This window comes from Suncus etruscus, chromosome 7 (genome assembly GCF_024139225.1).
Source record: "Suncus etruscus isolate mSunEtr1 chromosome 7, mSunEtr1.pri.cur, whole genome shotgun sequence".
NCBI lineage: Eukaryota > Metazoa > Chordata > Mammalia > Eulipotyphla > Soricidae > Suncus > Suncus etruscus.
Window position 1 is genome coordinate 47,192,250 of NC_064854.1, and position 21,265 is coordinate 47,213,514.

Genomic DNA, 21,265 nt, shown 5'->3' on the forward strand with positions numbered 1-21,265 from the left:
CCATTGGTCTGGATAATTGATTTCCATCCTTTTATTCTAAGCCTGTGCCTATCTTGTACTTGTAAGTGTGTTTCTTGTAGGCAGCAAAAATCTGGTTTATGTTTTCTAATCCAGTTCTCTGTTATGTGTCTTTTAATGGGAGAGTTTAGTCCATTAACATTTAAGGAGATTATTGACAGAGAGGGCTGTTGTGCAGTTGTGTTGTTTAGGGTGGTTGTTACAATCGGGGGTTTGGATTTTATAATTCATCTCTGAGTAGGTCATTTAGGGTCGGTTTTGTTTGTGCAAATAGTGCAAGTTCATTTTTGTTTGAGAATGATTTTAGTCTTCCCTCCCATATGAATGAGAGTTTTGCTGGATAGTGGACTCTCGGTTGAAAATTTCTTTCATTCAGTTGTTTAAATATGTCATTCCACTGTCTTGCTTGAAGTATTTCATATGGGAGATCTGGTTTAATTCTAATGTTTCTTCTTTTGTATGTGAGGGTTTTTTTTTCTCCCTTATTGCTTTAAGTAGGTCGCCTTTCTCTTTGTTTCTTATCATTTGAATTACTATGTGTCTTAGAGTTGGTTTGTTTGGGTCTATTTTGTTGGGAAATCTTTTAACCTCCTGGATTTGCTCAGATGTGTCTTTCTAGGGTGGGAAAATTTTCTGCTATTATCTCCCTGACTAATTGTTCTTCCCCTTTTCCTGTTTCCTCCCCTTCTGGTATACCTACAATTCTTAGATTGTTTCTTTGTCTTTGTTCATTAAATACTGGACTTTTACTTCCAGTGCTTTACCTTCTATTTCTTTATTGGCTTCTTTGTTGTCTTTTGATTGCAGTTTATCTTTGAGTTGTTCTATGTGATTCTCGAGCTGTGCGATTCTTTTCTTCTGGCTTTCTACAGTTTTACGAATTTCTTTTAATTCTGTTTGTGTGGAGTCTTTCATATTTTGTAGGAGTTCTTGTTTAAATTGGTTCATTTGTTCATCTATTGATTTATTGTAATCTCTGGCCAGTGTGTCTTTCATTTCTTCTAGCATGGCTTGGAATTCTATTCTCATGGCTGCTTTTAGGTCTTCCTCTCTTGGGTCTGCGTGTTTTGGTGGACTTGGGAACTTGTTCTGATTTCTCTCCATCTCCCCTGTTGTTAATGTTTTCCTTGGTTTACCCATCTTTCTTTGCATTTATTGGCTTGGCTTGGAGTGCAGTGCCTTCAGGTTTCAACTCGCTTTTGCCACCTGTGGTGTGGGGCTGGGTCTCTTCTCGGGATGTTGCTCTACGCGAGTATGTTGGGTGATATCACTGAGTTTTGGACCTTCCCTCATCCTCAGTCCAGCCTGACCAATCACCACTCCCTTCAAGCCAGACAGTGCAGGTTCACTCTCTGGCCTGTCCCGAGAGCTCAAGTTTCCCTTGAATGGCCGCTTTCCACCCGCGACCTCCTGCACCCACTCTGGCCTGTTTCGGGAGCTCAAGGTTCCCTTGAATGTCTGCTTTCCACCCACCCTAGTCCAGCGACCTCCTGCACTCACTCTGGCATATTCCAGGAGCACCAAGTTCCCTTGAATGGCCGCTTTCCACTTGCTCCAGTCAGCGACCCCTGCACTCACTCTGGCCTTTTCCAGGAGCTTAGGGTTTCCTTGAATGGCCGCTTTCTACCCACTCCAGTCGGCAACCTCCTGCACCCACTCTGGCCTGTTCCAGGAGCTCAAGGTTCCCTTGAATGGCCACTTTCCACCTGCCCTAGTCCACGACCCCCTGCATTCACTCTGGCCTGTTCTGGGGCTTAGGATTCCCTTGATTAGCCGCATTCCACCCGCTCCAGTCAGCGACCTCCTGCACCCACTCTGGCCTGTTCCTGGAGACTGATTGTTTTTTTAAGTGAATTCGGGCACCCTCCCTCCACATCCGCCTTCCAGGAAGCCTGCTAGCTGAGGATATATCCCACAGAAAGCCAGAGCATCAGTGATAGTGCTTTGAGTTACTGAGTAACTTTATTTGTTTGATACTGTCACCCCTATAGGAAGACACCAATTTAGATGCCATGTGTAGCTGGGTCACTTAATGTTTGGAAACAAATGAAATAATAGAATAGGCAACTAACAAGAGCTTACTAAAACTTCTGCCACTGTCAATGACTTTATTGGATATCCAATAATTTTCACAAATTTACTTGCTACTGTATTCTTTTCATTCTTTCTATTTTTATTTAAATTTTCTTTCTTTTATTTTCTTTTTTCTATTTTTAAAATAACTTTGCTCTCACTTATATGGAAAAATGTATTTTCTGATGGCCTTATTGGAGATAAAATAATTTTCACAAATTTGTCACGCTTTTTACATTTTTTTCTTTCTATTCTTTTTATTTTTAACAACTTTGCTTTTACTTATCTGGAAAATTATTTAGTATGGTCAACTATGTGATAAATTTTCCTTAAATAAAGTAAAAAACTAAATAGATGAATTAGATAATGAAATGAAAATTGATATAGCACCTTTTACTATGGTACTATAACATGTGCTATAGTGATTTATTATATGTAATCCCACAATTCATTAAATAAGGAAAACACAACATAAAATGTGAAGAAATAGAGGTGGTAAAGTTATAGGAGATAGGAGGGGGAAAGTTCTTGTTATGGGCCAGAGTGTGAAGAAGGCTTAGCTTGAAAAGGGTAGTGGGTTTAAAATTAAGAAAAACAAGACATGATACAAGATGAGATTGGAAAAGTAGATATGGACTAGATTATAGAATGCTTTGGGGGAGCTGTTAAGATAGTACATTGGGTAGGGCACTTGCCTTGCATATATCTGAATTGGGTTTTATCCCTAGCATCCCGTATGGTCCCCTGAGCACTGCAAAGTGATGAGGACTCCTCGTGTGGGCATCTGTGCAAAAGAATGCTGTCTGGGTCATTTTAAGTTTTTATTTGGAGGCAACTTAAGAGATTTAAACTACTAAAATTTACATTTGACAAAATTACTCTGGTTCCAGTGAGGAGAGTGAACTAGAATAAAATAGAAATGAATAAGGAAACTGTCTACCATAAATAGTTGTAATACTTATTATATTGTAGTAATTTAGATCAGATATAACTTAGCTTAGTGGTGGTAATGGTTTGATTACTAAGAAATTTGGATAATTTAGGAGATTAAATTAATGGGAGTGAGTAATAAAGAATTTGGATGAACTGTAAGACAGAGAAAGACTTAGACATGGTAGGTATATAAAAGGAAATTATTTGAACTTTAGGTTTCTGATTTGCTTGTGTAATTGCACGTTTCCTTGAGAGAAAATTGAAAGACAGAGCTCTCATCTGTTCAACTCTAGATGATACTATTCTTATTGTGGTGGAGGGGAAGTGGAAGAGGAGGGTGCTACTAGGTAACCTAATTATATTTGGTCATTTTTAATTGGTTATTTTAAATTTATTTAGATTTATTTTAAATCTAGTTAGCATTAGGGGTAGCCAGTCAAATCAAAGAAATAGCTAAGGGGCAGGAATAGAATTACTTAATGGGGGAATATGGGGCAGGTAACTTTTTGAGCTCCCCCTCCTGTGACATGGAAGGTGGCAGCCTTGCTTTGACAATCACCGGTGACCAAGATGATGAGACGAAAAGCATCAATTTTCTCTTTCTCTCTCTTTACTTCCTAATAAACTTATTTTACTTGACTGCTTGTCTCCTGAAATTCTTTTCTGTGAGAGAAAGGTAACAGATATGAAGAGGCTTCAGTACTGGTTTTTCTTTCCCACAAACAGCAATTCTTCACCCCAGCCTGAGAACACAGCGATCTGAGAAATCAGATGGCAGGGGCCATATTTTATACCACACAGAACAAGTGGATGATAGGCACAGCTTGACTGTTACCTCATGGGGCTATTAGGATCTAAGCTTATGGGCCATGCAGGGATTCATCACAGACTCTTCATTAGTCCTAGAAGTCCAGGAACTTCCTGGGTGACTAATTTCAGTAGAGAGGGAAGTGGTAGGTTTTCTTCCAAAAGCTGATGGCTCTCTTTTCCACACTTCACATAAGCCAACCAGAGAAACTACTTCCTCTACTGGTAGTGGGTCGAACCTCCCAATCACAAGAGATATGCATGAAAATTAACTGGATGTATCAGTCTTAGAGTGGGACAAATAACAGAATAGAAAAGGGCTGAATTTCATTTTTAGATATGTTTCACTTTGACCAGTCTTTGAGTCTGGTAAGGGAAGAGATTAAGTAGACTGTAGAATATATGACTCTAAATTGGACTGTAGATATGCAGTGGGAGTTATGTGTTGAGAATGGATAAATTTTTTAGAAAGAAAAACTCAGAAGACCAAAGAGAAATATTGGTCATAGAAGTTTAGTAAAACCCATAGGAAGTAGATCCAACAGACAAAGGATGTCAGTACTGATAAAGGATCAAATTAAATGAAAACTGAAAAAAAATCTTAGATTAGAATAGGTGAGTATAGTTCAAGATGATGATTTGGAAGGCTCCTGAACATACCTCCTTCTAGGGTCATGTTAATAGCTACAGTTATCTATAGAATAATGCCCTCTTAAAGGAATTCAAAGTAGTAGAGCACCTCCTACATATTGTGTGAACAAGACAGAAGCCCACCTATATTGCAAAGGTGAAAACTCTGAACCACAATTTCCCCTATAAATACCATTCTTGCCACAATTTCTCCTAACTCCAAGTTTCTCTGTGAGAGTGAAGAATTTGAGTCTAATATCTTAGCATTCTAACTCGTTTTTTAAAAATTATTTTAGGTCTTTGGCCACACCCAAAAGCACTCACGTGTTACTCTTGGCTCTGTGCTCAGAAATTAATCCTGACAGGCTCAGGGGACGATATGGGCCAGGTGAGCTGCATGCAAGTTAAATGCCTTACCTGCTGTGGTATTGCTCCAGCCCCAGCATTCTAACTCTTAAAACTTCTCCCCCATTCTTTGTGATGTGTGCCAATCTCTGTGGTGTGACATCACAAAGAATGAGAACAAGCAGTGCTGGTAGGAATGTGGAGAGAAAGGAAATCTTATTCATTGCTGGTGAGAATGCCCTCTAGTCCAACCTTTATGGAAAGTGATATGAAGATTCCTCCAAAAGCTGGAGATTGAGCTCCTATATGATCCAGCTATACCACTCACTCCCAGGGATATATCCTGGGAACACAAAAATATAATACAAAAATCCCTTTCTCACACTTATATTCATTGCAGTGCTGTTTACAATAGACAGACCCTGGTAACAGCCTAGATGCCCCTCAATAGATGAATGGCTAAAGAAACTGTGGTACTTCTTTACATGACTGAATCCCAAACACAATCATGTATGTAATCAAGGTGTTTAAATAAAATAAAAAAAAGAAACTGTGGTACATATATACAATGGAATATTATGCAGCCATCAGAAGAGATGAAGTCATGAAATTTTCCTATATAGGGATGTATATGGAATCTATTATGCTGAGTGAAGTAAGTCAGAGGGAGAGAGATAAACACAGAATGGTCTCACTCATCTATGGGTTTTGAGAAAAATAAAAGAGATTTGTGTAATGATTCTCAGAGATAAAAATAAAGGACTGGAAGGTCCAGCTCATGACATGAAGCTCACCACAGAGAGTGATGGGTGCAGTCACAGAAATGATTACACTGAGAACCATCATAACAAAATGTGACTGAATGAGGGAAGTAGAAAGTCTGTCTAGAGTACAGGCTGGTGTGGGGTGGGAGGAGGGACACTTGGGACATTGGTGATGGGAATGTTTAAAAAATAAAAAAAACTGTAACCTGTGGTCAGAAATTTAAATTTCCAATAGTTTTCATTTGCCATGAAATCTTATTCTTTTGATATTTAAAAAGCATTAAAAGCATACAAATAAAAAGAAACAAAAAACTTCTCCCCCATTTTCCCAGTTCTAGAAGATAATTGGACTTGATTTATGAGACACAAAATATAATAGCAAATAGGAAACTAATAATCTTTAAGTGTTCCATTATAGAGTAGTAGACTGAACCTTTCATGTGTCTGGCTTCTTATTGTTGTGGTCAGGAAGATAGAGAGGCCTTGGTAATGATCACCCCAAAGACATAGAGGTCTCTGACACAAAAGATCTATCTTAGGAGCTTGGAAAACCTATGAGATGTAGAATCCAGTGCTGGTGCATGAATGATTTCCTAGAGGAGAGAAGACTGGGTAATTGAGAGGAGAAACTCCTCCTCTGAAACAAAAGCCATGTAAAGAATTTCCAAAGAGGATCAGCAATAGCTCCAAAATTACCCTCTTGGCAACCATTCTAGCAATGGACGTGGGAAATCGGAAGTTTGGGTAATTATATAAACTAACTTTGCAGAGCATGTGCTTTCTTTCCTTCAGGCACATTTCAGCAGAAATGTTACATTTCTTGTCTAAGGGTGCAATCTGGTGTAATGGTCTTCACATCCCTGCTTGGAATATGTACTTATGATTTCTACTATGAGAAACCCATCTTCTTTCATGAGCACAGCTTTTTCTTCTTCCTGATTTTTGTTTCCCAAATAAACATTTTATTTCACTATTCATCTGCTTCTGAAATTCTGGGAATGCAATAGATCTTAAAAGTCTGGGAAAGATTAAGGACTAACTTTTCTTTCCTGCAGAGAACAATTTATTCTTTCAGCCTTGTTTCATGGCTCCCTAAGAAATCAGGTGGCAGGGATCATTTTCCACGAAAGAGGCATAGTGGAACCCAGATGTGGCTTGACAACGGACTCATAGTGAGATGTAAGAATTATTCAATGCAGGTCTCATAATTGACTTACATTGCTTTTAGAGTTCCCTTGGAACTTTTTTGAGTAACTGAGTTGGGTAGAAAGGGAAGTATTAGAGGCCTTTCTCAAGGCCTTTGCTTCTCTCCTCCCCATTTCATTTGTGCCACCTGAGGACCCTACCCTTTAGCTGGTGGGAGTCATGTGGTACCAGTCACATTATGAAAGAGACCTATTTGATTATTTAAAAATCACCGGCCAGAAGGTCAGAGTACTTATTTAAAACAAATTGAGGGGTTGATTACAATTCTTTACAGAAACTGGGAATCAAGTGTCATCTTTGTATTCTCTCTCTCTACCTCTCCAAGATCACAGGTATTCTTTAAAAGGAGCTTGTGCAAACATACATGTTATAGTAATTGCCAGTCTCATAGGGTTGTAAATAAGAACCTTTTTAATCATCTCTGATTTATTCACTTTTTAAAAAATAGGGCCATGTCTAGCAGTGCTGCTTAGAGGCCACCAGGGCTATTTCCAGCAGGGCAAAGTTCTATGCAAAGACTGCGGACAAAAGTGCTCATTTCCATATTTCCTTGAAAGAGAACTTTCTGTTCATTTTCTTTTATTTTACTTACATATTATTTTGCCATCCTAGTGGTGTCCAATGGTAACTCATGATTCTATCTTGGGAGAACTCAGGGAACCATATGTGGTCCTAGGGATTAAATCATATTGGTTGTATGCATGGTAAGTTTCAGAACTGTGGTACTATCTGGCCCCCAGAAAGAGATAATTTTTTGAGAGGTATACTTGACTTAGAGTTCAACTTCTGACCAGTGAGATCTTTACACTTAAATCCTCCTTTTTAGGATTATGAATCAATAAGAACAAAGGTAATTTGAACAGTTAAAAAGGCTTAAGGGAAAATAATAGGAGGACACTCATAAGATGGAGAGTGGCTATTTTATCTAAAGTAAAAATCCCAACAGACAGAAAGAATAAAGAAATAAGGAATAGGGTAAAGCCCACAAAATAGATCTTAATGAAACCAGAGACAAATGATTTACTTGCTAGCATTCAAAATAATGACCATGATGATATATGGAGAGGTCAGGAGAAAAAGTATAAACAAAGAGAGAATTTTAAGAGAGATAGAAGAAAATACTAAATGGAGCTGAGGTGGGCCCAAGAGGGCAGAAAAAGCTGCACTGTAAATCACTCAGTGTTCAAAGATGCAACAAAACAGATAAAGATAAAAAAAAAAAGTCTTTCATGAGGCATCATATAGAGAAGAGTGTGGTAGTGATCAGCTAAGATCCCATAGGGGAGTTTCCATGCTAGAAAAGCTGAATGTACAAGTAAGCCAAAGGAATGGCAAGATTGCATGGGGGAAGAAACCTAAAAGGGGTGCTGTGTGGATTGCAACAGGAGGTAAGACAATGATGAAAGCTGTAAACGCAGTAGACCTGTGGGCTGCAGATGTACCCATTGCCTTTTATAATCTACAAGCCTAAGGCATCGATTAGAAGTTGTGATCAGTGTCCCCAAACTTCCTTCCCATGCTTCGTGCCGAAGCTTCTGACTCTAGGTTGTATCAGAAAAAAAAAAACCAAAAACAAATAAAGTACCACCCATATTATCCCATGTCAAGTCAATAATCTACCTAGATATATAGGTCTGTAAAGATAGAGGCAGAATGAGTCATTGGAATCATGTCCAAAATAAGTTGGTGCAGAGGCACATAATTGTATCACTGCTGCTTTTGCAACCTAAACCCAGCAGCACAATATTTAGGGATAACTGGCAAATTGCAAGCCTATATAGTTACTAAGGGCTGCACAAAACAAAACCTTTACTCATAGCCCTCATTTCAGAGTAGACATAATGAAGCAGCCATTATAATAGGAGATGCTAAAATCAATGGGTGAAGAAATTCAATAAGGGCCCTCCTGTACTCACTGCTCCATAACTCTCAGATGATGACAAAAAGATATAATGAAACTATAAATCTAAACTGGAAAAAATATAGTACAGATCACCAGTAAATAAAGACAAAGTATTAGGAAACATGAAGAAATTTCAATCAAAAAATCACAAAATGAGCACTATAGGTGAACTAAAAACCTCATTGGAAGGCCTTAGGAGGAGGAGATGCTGCAGAACAAAACAATGAACTTCAAGACAAGGTGCAACAAAATATCAATATAAAACAATAAGGAAAATCCTACCCTAGGCTGTAGCCCAGGACTCTTATAAAAGTCAAGATTTATTAGTACAGAGGCCCAATTTTGACAATAGAGACTGAGCAGAACCTTTGGGACCATAATTTCCTAGACTTTGGCTTAGGGAACGAACAAAAACATGGAGCACATGATACAGAAGGCTGAACACACCAACAATGATGGAACAGAACCTCTAGAACCTTAAAGACTCTATCCTAGGCCTTATCCAAGGATCTGCGCAAATATCAAGATTGCTAGCTACAGTGGTCTGACTTTCTCATCCACAACCGAGAGGAAAGTTTTCTGACATCACAAAAAACAAAACAAAACAACAACAACAACAAAAACCCTGGGATATGGCAATGAAAAGGTATGGAGCCAGTGGTTGTTCCCATGACAATATGCTTCAAGAGTGGAGAAACCCTGAATCTCTTAGGCCATGGCAATTTTATTCCTTCCCCAATACTTTACTGTGCCTATGCAAAAAAAAAAAAAGTGGGGTAACACCAAACTCTGCCACTCCAGCATTGCTTTTTCTTGTTTTGTTTTATTTTTTGTTTGTTTTTGATATTATTTTTCTTCTCGTTTTTCTTCCACTTTTTTCTTTCTTTTTCACTCTTGTGCATATTATTCGGTGATTTTTTTTTAGTAGTTGATACCAATTTTTTCTTCTCTTTACCTTATCCTTTTTATCTCCAACAGAATAGCATAACTTGAATCATTTAGACTCATAAATTGAGGGAGGAAAAGGATGATACCAGGACCAGTCATATGAACATGTAGTGTAAATAAAAAATGACCAGACTTGGAAAAAAAAAGAGAAAGGACATAACTATTGGTCTCAATAAAAAGTATTAAAAAAAGGACATATATAAATGTCAAACCACAGAATCTACAACAATAAAATAATGAGACCTAAACTTTAACAACCAAACTTTAAAAAGTACCTGTTATGTTGGTAAACTGGGGCAGGATGGTGGTAGCATAGTATGGACTCTGGAAACATTGGTGGAGGGAGATTGACACTGGTGTGAGAGATTGGTGCTGAAACATTGTATGTCTAACACTCAACTATGAATACAATTGTAAATCACAATGTTTTAAATAAACATTTTTAAATGTATTTTTGTTTTGTTCTAAAATAGCCAGGATAAACAATTATGTGGTGTGTCCTGAGGCACAAGAGGGCAGGGAAAGGGTAGGGATAAGAAAACAAATAGTTATTTTTCAAGATGGTTATGAGTGAAGCAATTTCTTTAGAAGGAGTCTGGTTTTTTTGAAGAAGAATGAGGGTAGATTTAGAACACAGATAAAGTGAGTTCCTTGGTTAAATTAGTGCTAATTCAAAAGGGCACAATAGAAAATTTAAGAGAACTACAATAGAAAATTTAAGAGAACTATTTGAGCACTGGGCCAGAAAGAACATAAAAAGTAAAATTCACACTATAAACCTTCTATTAGCACAAAATACCAAGGAGTTGGTAAAAGTTAAGTTGACCAAAGTAACTTAATAGTTTGTCTTTCACTTGTATTTAACATTTATTAAAAAAAACACAACATGCACAGGACAGAGAAGTAAAGTCTTCATAGTTCCAACTTTAGTATTAAGACTTACTTTTGGCTTCTCTCTGGAATAGCAATCTTCCAGTATATTGTCAAAATGACCAACACAGAACACAGCAAAATCAGCTCTCTTGGTCCTAACCTCAGGTAGGCTTGCCTCTGCCCACAAGGACTGGGGCTAATTTCTGCTTGTCTTTGGACTAAAGGGGACTCTTTTCAAAGCGACACCTAGGACTGCTTCCTGATTCCCGGTGACAATTAAAGAAGAACACAGCAAAATAAATAAATAAATAAATAAATAAATAAATAAATAAATAAATAAAATAAAGCGTGTTCACTTTGCTACACATAGTGGCCATGCACTATTTATAGAACATGAACCTCATTGCCACATGTAGTAATAATAACACTTAAAGCATGTCAATGGGGAAACAACGCAGAACAACAGCGTTCATAGAGAATGAAGATGGCAGCTCTGATGACCCCAAAATACCAACCACCTAATTAACCTCTCAAATAAGGAGTTTAGAATAGAAAAATGGAGGATGTTTGTAGAATTCAAAGAATGCATAGATCAATCTGAACAAACAAATATAGAAATCAGAAAACTCCAAACTGAAATAACGGGACTGAAAAATGCAGACAGGAAATGAAAAACTTTATGGAAAGCCTCTCCAATAGAGTAACAGCAACTGAAGACAGAATTGGTGAGCTGGAAGATGAGATGCATAATAACTTCATACAGCAGAAGAGATTGGAAGAGAACCTTAAAGCAAATGACTGGACAATGGAAAAATATTCAAAGATTGTGAACAGATGAAAATAGAAATGTTCAATATACTCAACAGAAACAATATAAGAATTATTGGAGTTCCAAAATCCCAAAAAGAAAATCCCCAGGAAGAATCAACAGTCAAGGACATCATTACAGAGAAACTCCCAGAGCTAAAGACTTCATGCAACCAAATTCTGCATGCCCGAAGAGTACCAGCTAAAAGAGACCCAAAGAAAAGCAACCAAGACATTCTACTCAGGTGACGAATTCCACAGATAGGAATAGAATACTGAAAGCAGCAAGATCAAAAAGGGTAATTACATTCAAAGGAGCATCCTTAAGATTTACAGCAGCCTGTCACAAAACCCTCAAGGCCAGAAGGCAGTGTTGGGATATAGTGGAAAAAACTCAATGAAATGAAATGAATGCTTCACCTAGAATACTACACCCAGCCAGACTCACTTTCAGATTTGAAGGAAGTATACATGGCTTCACAGATAAACAGCAGCTCAGAAACTGTACAGACTCAAAACAAGCCCTAAAAGAAAAGCTGAAAGGTCTACATCAAGGAAAGAAAGACCAACAAATACACCACACTTCTACACAACAATGACACTAAATTCCATGACAATTATTTCTCTCATCGTCAATGGACTAAATGCACCTGTTAAGAGACAAAGTAGAAAAAAAAAACTGAATCCAATATTTTTCTGTCTACAAGAAATACATCTGAATAATTAAAACAAGCATATACTCAAAATCAAATACTGGAGAAAATCATCCAAGCAAACAACACCCTTAAAAAAGCTAGAGTGACCATATTAGTATCAGATGAAACAAACTTTAGACTCATAAAAATTATAAGGGACAAAGATGGTCATTTTGTACTAGTCAAATGATATGTACAACATGAAGAAATTACAGTCCTAAACATATATGTAGCCAATGATGGACCTGCAAAATATTTAATACAACTCTTTACAAACCTGAAAGAAAATATCAATATCAGCACAATAAAAGTGGGAGATCTCAACACTGCCCTGACACCCCTTGATAGATCAACCAGGTTGAAATCCAACAAGAATGTATTAGCTCTGAAAAGAGAAATGGAAGAAAGTGTATATATGTATATGTATATATATATATATATATATATATATATATATATATATATATATATATATATATATATGGCACTCCATTCCCAGAAAACTGGATACACATTCTTCTCCAATGCACATGGGTCATTCTCCAGGATAGACTACACACTGGCCCATAAAACATATCTCCATAAAGTCAAGAGGATAAAAATTGTACAAACTACCTTCACTGACCACAAGGCACTTAAATTAGATGTGAACCACAAAGAAACTCAGAAGAAAAACTTTAACACCTGGAAATTAAACAGTTTACTACTGAACAACCAGTGAATCAGAGATGAAATAAAAAAGAAAACCAAAACATTCCTGGAAACAAATGACAATGAAGACACAAATTGTCAGAATTTATGGGACACAATGAAAGTAGTACTAAGAGAAAAATTTATAGCCTTGCAGACACAGACCAGAAAGGAAGAAAGGGCCTATATAAAAATATAAAAACCTTAATGACACAGCTTTTAGAACTAGAAAATGACCAACAAAAGGAACCAAAAATAGGTAGGCAGAAGGAAATAACAAAGCTTAGAACAGAAATCAATAAAATAAAAATTCAAAAAACAATTCAAAAGATCAACAAAATCAAAAGTTGTTTCTTTGGAAAAAAAAACAAGATTGATAAATCACTAGCAAAACTCACAAAGAAATGGAGAGAGAGAAATCTAATACACCAGATTAGGAATGAAAAGGGGAGATCACCTCAGATACAGCAGAGATTCAAAGAATAATCAGAGACTACTTTGAGAAACTATACCACGAAACATGAAACATGAAAACCTGGAGGAAATGGATAAATTTTTTCTTTCCTTCAAACAGAAATACATAACTTGAACTATCTTGTTCTGCTTCACAAATTGAGGGGGAAATAATGGAGGGCACCAAGACCAAACAGTCGTATGAAAATTGAGTAGAAATAAAAAATGATCAGACTTGAACACCAAATCCAAAGCCAACTACAACAGAATTGATACCCAATCTACAAGAGGCTAGACACAGAAGGGACCACTTATACTAACAGCCCAAGGGGGGGGGCAAAGGAAGGGTGATATGGGATGCATGCTGGGAACAGGGGTGGAGGGAAGACAATATTGGTAGTGGGAATGCCCCTGATTCAATGTCACTATGTACCTGAAATACTACTGTGAATGATTTATAATCTACTTTGGTCAAAATAAAAAGTATTAATATAAACATTTTTGAACTCTTATAATCTACCACGGTTAAACCAGCATGATCTTGCATATATAAACAAATGCATCACTACTGAGGAAATTAAAATGTTCATCAAGTGTCTTCCCAAAAATAAAAGCCCAGGCCCAGTGATTCACTAATGAATTCTTTCAAATCTTTTAATAAGAACTTCTACCAATCCTCTACAGGCTCTTTCATAAAATTGAAGAATCAGGAACACTCCCCAAACAGTTTTTACGAAGCTAACATCGCCTTGATACCAAAACCAGAGACATTGCAAAAATGAAAACTACAGACCAATATCTCTGATGATCATATGCAAAGATCCTCAACAAAATTCTGGCAAACAGGATCCAATACCTCATCAAGAAGGTCATTCACTATGAACAAGTAGGTTTTATCCCAGAAATGCAAGGATGGTTAACATCTGTAAATCATTCAACATAATACACCATATTAACAAAATAAAATCATATGATTATATCAATAGATGAAGAGAAAGCATTTGATAAGATCCAACACCCATTATTGATAAAAAGAAATCTCTCATCAAGATGGGAATAGAAGGAACTTTTCTCAGTATAGTAGAGGTAATCTACCACAAAGCAATGGCAAATATTATTCTCAATGGAGATAAACTAAAAGCTTTTCCTCTAAAATCTGGTGCAAGACAAGGCTGCCCACTCTCACCATTACTATTCAACATAGTACTGGAAGTCCTTGCCATAGCGATTGGGCAAGAAAAAGATATCAAGGGCATTCAGATAGAAAAGGAATAAGTCAAGCTCTCATTATTTGCAGATGACATGATACTATAGTTAGAAAACCCTAAGAACTCTACCAAAAAACTTCTAGAAACAATAGATTCATATAGCAAAGTGGCAAGCTACAAAATTAATGCACAAAAATCAATGGCCTTTTTATACACCAATAATGATAAAGAAGAAATGGATATCAAATAAACAATAACATTTACATTAGTGCCACACAAACTCAACTATCTTGGAGTCAACTTAATTAAAGATGTAAAGGACTTAATCATAGAAAACTACAAAACCCTGATTCAAGAAATAAAAATAGGATAAGTGGAAATGGAGGCATAAATTCTGCTTATGGATTGGTAGGATTAGCATAATTAAAATGGCAATACTCCCCAAAGCATTGTACAGATTTAATGCAATCCCTCTAAGGATACCCATAATATTCTTCAAAGAATGAAATCCTGAAATTTATCTGGAACAATAAACACCAAGAATAGCTAGAGAAACCCCTAGAGAAAGGAATATGGGAGGCATCACTTTTCACAACTTTAAATTGTATTACAAAGTAATAGTCATTAAAACAGCACGGTATTGGAATAAAGACAGACCCTCAGATTATTGGAATAGACTTGAGTATTTAGAGAATGCTGTCCAGATATACAATCAATTAATCTTTGATAAATGGACAAGACATGCAAAATGGGGCAAAGAAAGCCTCTTCAACAAATGGTGTTGATATAATTGGTCCACTTCTTGAAAAAAACGGACTCAGACCTCCATCTAACACCATGCACAAAGGTCAAATCTAAGTGGATTAAAGACCCTAATATCAGACCTGAAACCATAAGGTCTATAGAACAACATATAGGTAAAACACTCCAGGACACTGAAGCTAAAGCATCTTCAAGGAAGAAACAGCACTCTCTAAACAAGTTGAAGCTGAGATAAACAAATCAGACTATATTAAAATGAGAAGCTTTTTGCACCTCAAATAAAATAATGCATAGGATAAAAAAGCCACACACAGAACGGGGTAAGCTATTCACCCAATACCCAGATAAGGGACTAATATCTATGATATACAAGGTACTGACAGAACTTAAGAAAAAAAATCATCTAATGCCATCAAAAAATGGGAAGAAGAAATGAACAGGCAATTTCTCAAAGAAGAAAAACAAATGGCCAAAAGGCACATGAAAAAAATGCTCCATATTACTACTAATCAGGGAGATGCAAATCAATACAACTATGAGGTACCATCTCATGCCACAGAGACTGGCATATATCACAAAGAACAAGAGCAATCAGTGCTGTCAGGTATGTGGGAAAAAAGGAACTCTAATTCACTGCTGGTGGGAATGTTGTCTAGTTCAGCCCTTCTGGGAAACAATATGGAGATTCCTCAAAAAACTGGAAATTGAACTCCCATATGATCCAGCTATACCACTCCGGGGGATATACTCTAGGAACACAAGAATACAATACAAAAATCCCTTCCTCACACCTATATTTATTGCAGCACTATTTACAATAGCCAGACTATGGAAACAACAACCCTTTAACAGATGAATGGCTAAAGAAACTATGGTATCTATACACAGTGGAATATTATGCAGCCATCAGGAGAGATGAAGTCATAAAATTTTCCTATACATGGATGTACATGGACTCTATTATGCTGAGTGAAATTAGTCAGAGGGAGAGAGAGACACAGAATAGTCTCACTCACCTATGGGTTTTAAGAAAAACTAAAGACATTAAAATATTTCCCAGAGATGAGGGCTGGAAGAATCACTCAAGATATGAAGCTCACCACAAAGAGTGGTGAATGTGCAGTTAGAGAAATAACTATGCTGAAAACTATCCTAACAATGTCAGTGAGTGAGGGATGTAGAAAGCCTGTCTCAAATACAGGCTGAGATGGGAGAGGAAAGAGATGGTGATATTGGTGATGGGAAGGTTGCACAGGTGAAGGTGGGTGTTCTTATTATGATTGAAACCCAACTATAATTATGTATGTAATCATGGTGTTTACATAAAGGAATTATTAAAAAATATCAAAATGACCAAAACAAAAGGAAAATAGAAAAGGCACCTGTATATGTTTTTTTTAAAAGATCTTTTAGGAATCATGAGCTGTTCCTTTGAGTATATATTTTATAGATACAAAAGAAAAGTAATATTGTAGACATATATAGTATCATATATATTGTAGCACTATTCAAAAAGGAATGTGCCTCACAAATGTTTCTGTAACAGAACTGGATGAGTCTACAATGTTAGCAGCATTATCTGAATATTGTCGCAAATAAGCAAAAGGCAAGACTTTGCCAACAGAATTAGTGTTTATATGAGCATATTAAGCATAGACAAGAAAACTTTGTATAAAATGTGAAGAAAAATGATCAGAATAAAAGAAAGTGAAAGAGAAAGTTACTTGGATTCAGTTAAAGGACCAATCTGCTCCCTGTGTGAAAACCAGTAGAAAGGAACCAGACCGCTGAAACCATTTCCCTTCATATTCATGGCATCGTATGTGTGCTTAAGAAAAAGCCTTTCTTACAATATAATTAATAAAAAGACTTTTATCTTTGCTCTTCAAGGAAACTGGAGTTGATACATGGAAACTAAAACTAGTGCTGGTTGAAGGAAGATTCAGGGCTGGTGTGTGGAGCATAGTACCCACCAGTCCCCACTACAATTCACCTGCCCCGTAAGTGGAGTTGAACACGGCCCATGGGAAGACAGAGCTATTAGGTATGGCGGAAGACAAGGGAACTCTAGTAGTAGAGATAAGTTTTATGAATTCTTTCCTGTAATGTCCCTTGTATAATGGACATAATTTAATTTAAAAAGTCATATATAAGACAAAGGTATTGAGGCCCCAGGGAAATGGCAAGTTTCTTTCATTGGCAATGCAAATCAAAAGGCTTCTAAAATTGATTTTATACATTCATTCATACATCTAGGTAGCCATACAAATTTAAATTTAGATTAATAAAACCATATCTCTATAATTTACATGTTAATCAAATATGGCTTTATTTTTAGAATTTTTATTATGCTTTACACAATAATAATTTACACAATAGAATTTTTTCTAAGGTCTCTGAAGAGGGTTTCACCAGGAAGAACTGCTTTTCCTTCCTATACTGCCATCTGTGCTAAAGACTAACAAAAAGCTTCCAGAAACAATAGATTCATATAGCAAAGTGCGGCCTACAAAATTAACACCAAAAACAAAGGCCTTCTTATCCATAAATAATGATAGAGAATAAATGGACATAAAAAAATCAATCTTGGGGCTAGAGCAGTGGCACAAGCAATTGTATGTTTGCCTTGCACTTGCTAACTTAGGACCAACTGCAGTTCGATTTCTCGGTATCCATTTTGGTCCCCCAAGCTAGGAATGATTTCTGAGTTCATATCTAGGAGTGATCCCTGAACATCACTGGATGTGGCCCCAAAAGAAAAAGTAACAATCCTGTTCACATCAGTGCCTCACAACAAACTCAAATATCTTGGAGTCAACTTAACTAAAGAGATGAAGGACCTATACAAAGAAAACTACAAAATACTGCTCCAAGAAATAAAAAAGGACACAAGGAAATGGAGACACATACCCTGTTCATGGAGGATTAACATAATAAAATGGCAATACTCCCCCAAGCATTGTACAGAATTAATGGAATTTCTGGATACCTGTGACATTCATTCTTCAAAGAAGTGGATCAAACACTCCTGAAATTTATTTGGAACAATAGACGCCCACGAATAGCTAAAGCAACCCATAGGTAAAAGAATATGGGAGGCATCACTTTCCCCAACTTTAAATTGTACTACAAAGCAATAGTCATTAAAACATCATGGTATTGGAACAAAGACAGACACTCAGATCAATGGAATAGACGAGTATTCAGAGAATATTCCACCTGTGTTTTCTAGAACTTCCTCCATTAGATTTTGATTAAGTCATGTCATTACCTGGGAATCAGGCCATAGGTCTCTATTGCAAATTGAGCAGTTAAGGTACAGAAACTACAAAGTAGGAAAAAAGATTAAAGATTAAAATTAAATATACTTAAAAATATCCTTTCCCATTTTCATAACAATTAAGTCACATATAATTTTAATTAATTAAGGTGTCATTTTCTTGACAAGGAACAATAAATTTACATCACATTTATAACATAGCCAAGATGACTTATTTTTTCTGTATTTTGTGACTTTGGGTGCTACATGTTTCCCTAGAACTTGCCAGGGCAACCTAACAACTTTATAGCATTTTCATCGTGGTTTTCAAGGACCATAAAGGACCAAATTAATAGCGAGTAACAAGTTTATTGAATATTATTTGAGAGGACCAGGGACACACCAGGTGTGCTCAGAAGCTACGCCTGACTCTGTGCTTGGGATTGTTCTCAGCATGTGCTCTAGGGACCATGGGATGCCAGGACGAAACCAAGGCCTGACTCATGTAGGGTGACTTTTAATCATTTACACATAAATGCTTTCTTATCACTGCTGCCTCAAAACACTAACTCTGATTGTACCATATTTGTACTTTCAATTCTATAGCATCAAATATTCCTTCTATTCAAAATTGGAATTCTTAAACTATTTATAAGACATCTTCACTTAGATATTTTATTATGACTCAACTGCAGAGTCATAATTTATCTGAAGCTTGTTCTAAGGAAAAAATTACCCTATAATCTATTTTGGTCAAATAAAGTACAATAACTTATAATTGATTAACTTAGAAAACTTGAGAACATAATAATCCCTTATTTTCCTTCATTTATTATGAAACCAAAATAATCTGTTTTTTTCCTGAGACTTACACAACTTTTATTCTTAAAGCTACCAGGACTTCTTTTGACATTTTTTTGCCTTGTTAAGTTCACTTTTTTTCATTTGTAAAGTTTACTTTACTTTGATATTATTTTTATGCTATTCTCAGGCTGAGTTTACTAGAGCTATAATTTAGACACTCTTCTCTAGTCTTTAAAGATATGAATGAGGCTGACTAGGAAATATATTTTAAAGCATTTTAAATAAAGAATGGGATTTTTAATCATTTATATAATGTTCATGTGTACATCATTCCAATATAATAGCCCCCACCAGAAAGTCTGCTTCCCTCCACCAGTATCTCTAAGACATAGTTTAAAATAAATTTTTACATTACAGATTAATCTATTTCTTTTGTTTTCCACCTTTCTAATTCTGTCTTCTATCATAAATTCATGATCATAGACAGTATGTCAATATTTTATTATTAATTTGACTTTTATTTAAAGGATTTATTCAAGTTCTTAGGCAATGTAAATTATGCTAATGTTCCATATTACCTAGGATGATTTATTATGATAAACTTCTATCAAATATCATTGCTTGTTCTCATCTGTGCTCAAAAACAGCACCAATATTTGTGTTGGGAAATAAACCTTACATATAAAAAAAAAGGACAGGGCCGATGTGGTGGCGCTAGAGGTAAGGTGTCTGCCTTGCCTAGGCAAGCCTAGGACGAACCACAGTTCGATCCCCCAGCGTCCCATATAGTCCCCCAAGCCAGGAGCGACTTCTGAGCACATAGCCAGGAGTAACCCCTGAGCATTTATCGGGTGTGGCCCCCCAAAAAACAAAACAAAACAAAAACTTACATATACGTATTTTCCTGATTTTTCCTCCTTTTATTTAAGTGTATTCCAATTCTTTCTTCTCCAGTTATATAAGCACCTTGAGGGCTGAGACTTTGCTTATCATATTTGCATTATAAAGCAATGAAAGTGCTTATGTATTCAGAATATATTGTGAGTTGATTAATTGATGTTTAACATAAAATCTTTTCACCTACTTCTATAGAATGTTTGATATGAATACTATAAAATTAAAAAAATATTAAATAATATGAACATAAATAAATAATTGACATTAAATTAAATCAAATAAATAAAGAACTAATATTAGTAATAATAATAACTACAACAACAACAACAGAAGAAGAACATATTTACCTATAGTTTGGATCCAGTATCTTCACACGAAACACATACATTCCAATATGGTCCGTGGGCCACACTAAATGATTTTTGTTAGTCTTATTGATAATCTCATATGGTTGATTTAAGTCTACTCGTTTTCCAGAATAAGAAAAACAGTGGACATAGTTCTGAATAGAAAACAAAAAGTTATGGTTATTTTATGATTTTAAGGAACAAAGTTATACTTATAGTTTAGAAAATGACTTACAGGTGTAATGACTATTCCTTTCTAGTCTATGACTTTTTAGTGATACAGAGAATTTTTAGAAGTTATATCAAGTTAAAATTGTTTAAAAAATGAACTTTTGTGAGAGAAAATACTGTCTATTTTATTTAAATATAATTATAAATTAAGGTACTGCTATTATGTAAATATATTTACCTTAATCATAAAGGCATAAAAGCCATTCAAATAAACTTATATGGTTTATACATTATTTTATTCATAAGAGTCAATGTGTTATATGTTTAGCTTTTCATCTTCATTTAGAACTTTCATTTATCCCATTATCACTAATATCTTTGTGAATATTAAGATACAAACAAAAAAGAATATGTTTTATTTTAATCTCTTGACACAGCTTTTAAAGCACAAGTGAAATAAACCTATCTTTATTAAGGCTAAAAAGAAAAAAACTTAAAAGGTACAAACTTCTGCATTTTGTTTTTGGGCCCTTGAGGTATATAGCTCTCTCATATGTAGAACATAAAGAAACTTAATGGTACAATAACAAATACCCAAAGAATGAAAACAAATGAAATGAGAACAGATATTCTCTAGGAAACAAACTCTTTGAGGAAGCTGGAAGATAGGAT

At 35.8% G+C, this 21,265-nt stretch overlaps 1 protein-coding gene across 1 annotated transcript in view; it reads right to left on the reverse strand.

Moving 5' to 3' along the window:
* Positions 1 to 18,382: 18,382 nt before the first annotated feature.
* The window catches only part of CATSPERE (catsper channel auxiliary subunit epsilon), a 144,510-nt gene continuing 141,627 nt past the window's right edge, over positions 18,383 to 21,265 (reverse strand). The window contains exons 15-16 of the mRNA XM_049777559.1: positions 20,423 to 20,577; positions 18,383 to 18,440 (exon numbers count right to left, since the gene is read on the reverse strand). Coding sequence (XP_049633516.1) covers positions 18,383 to 18,440; positions 20,423 to 20,577 — 213 coding nt within the window. The remainder of the gene's footprint in view (positions 18,441 to 20,422; positions 20,578 to 21,265) is intronic.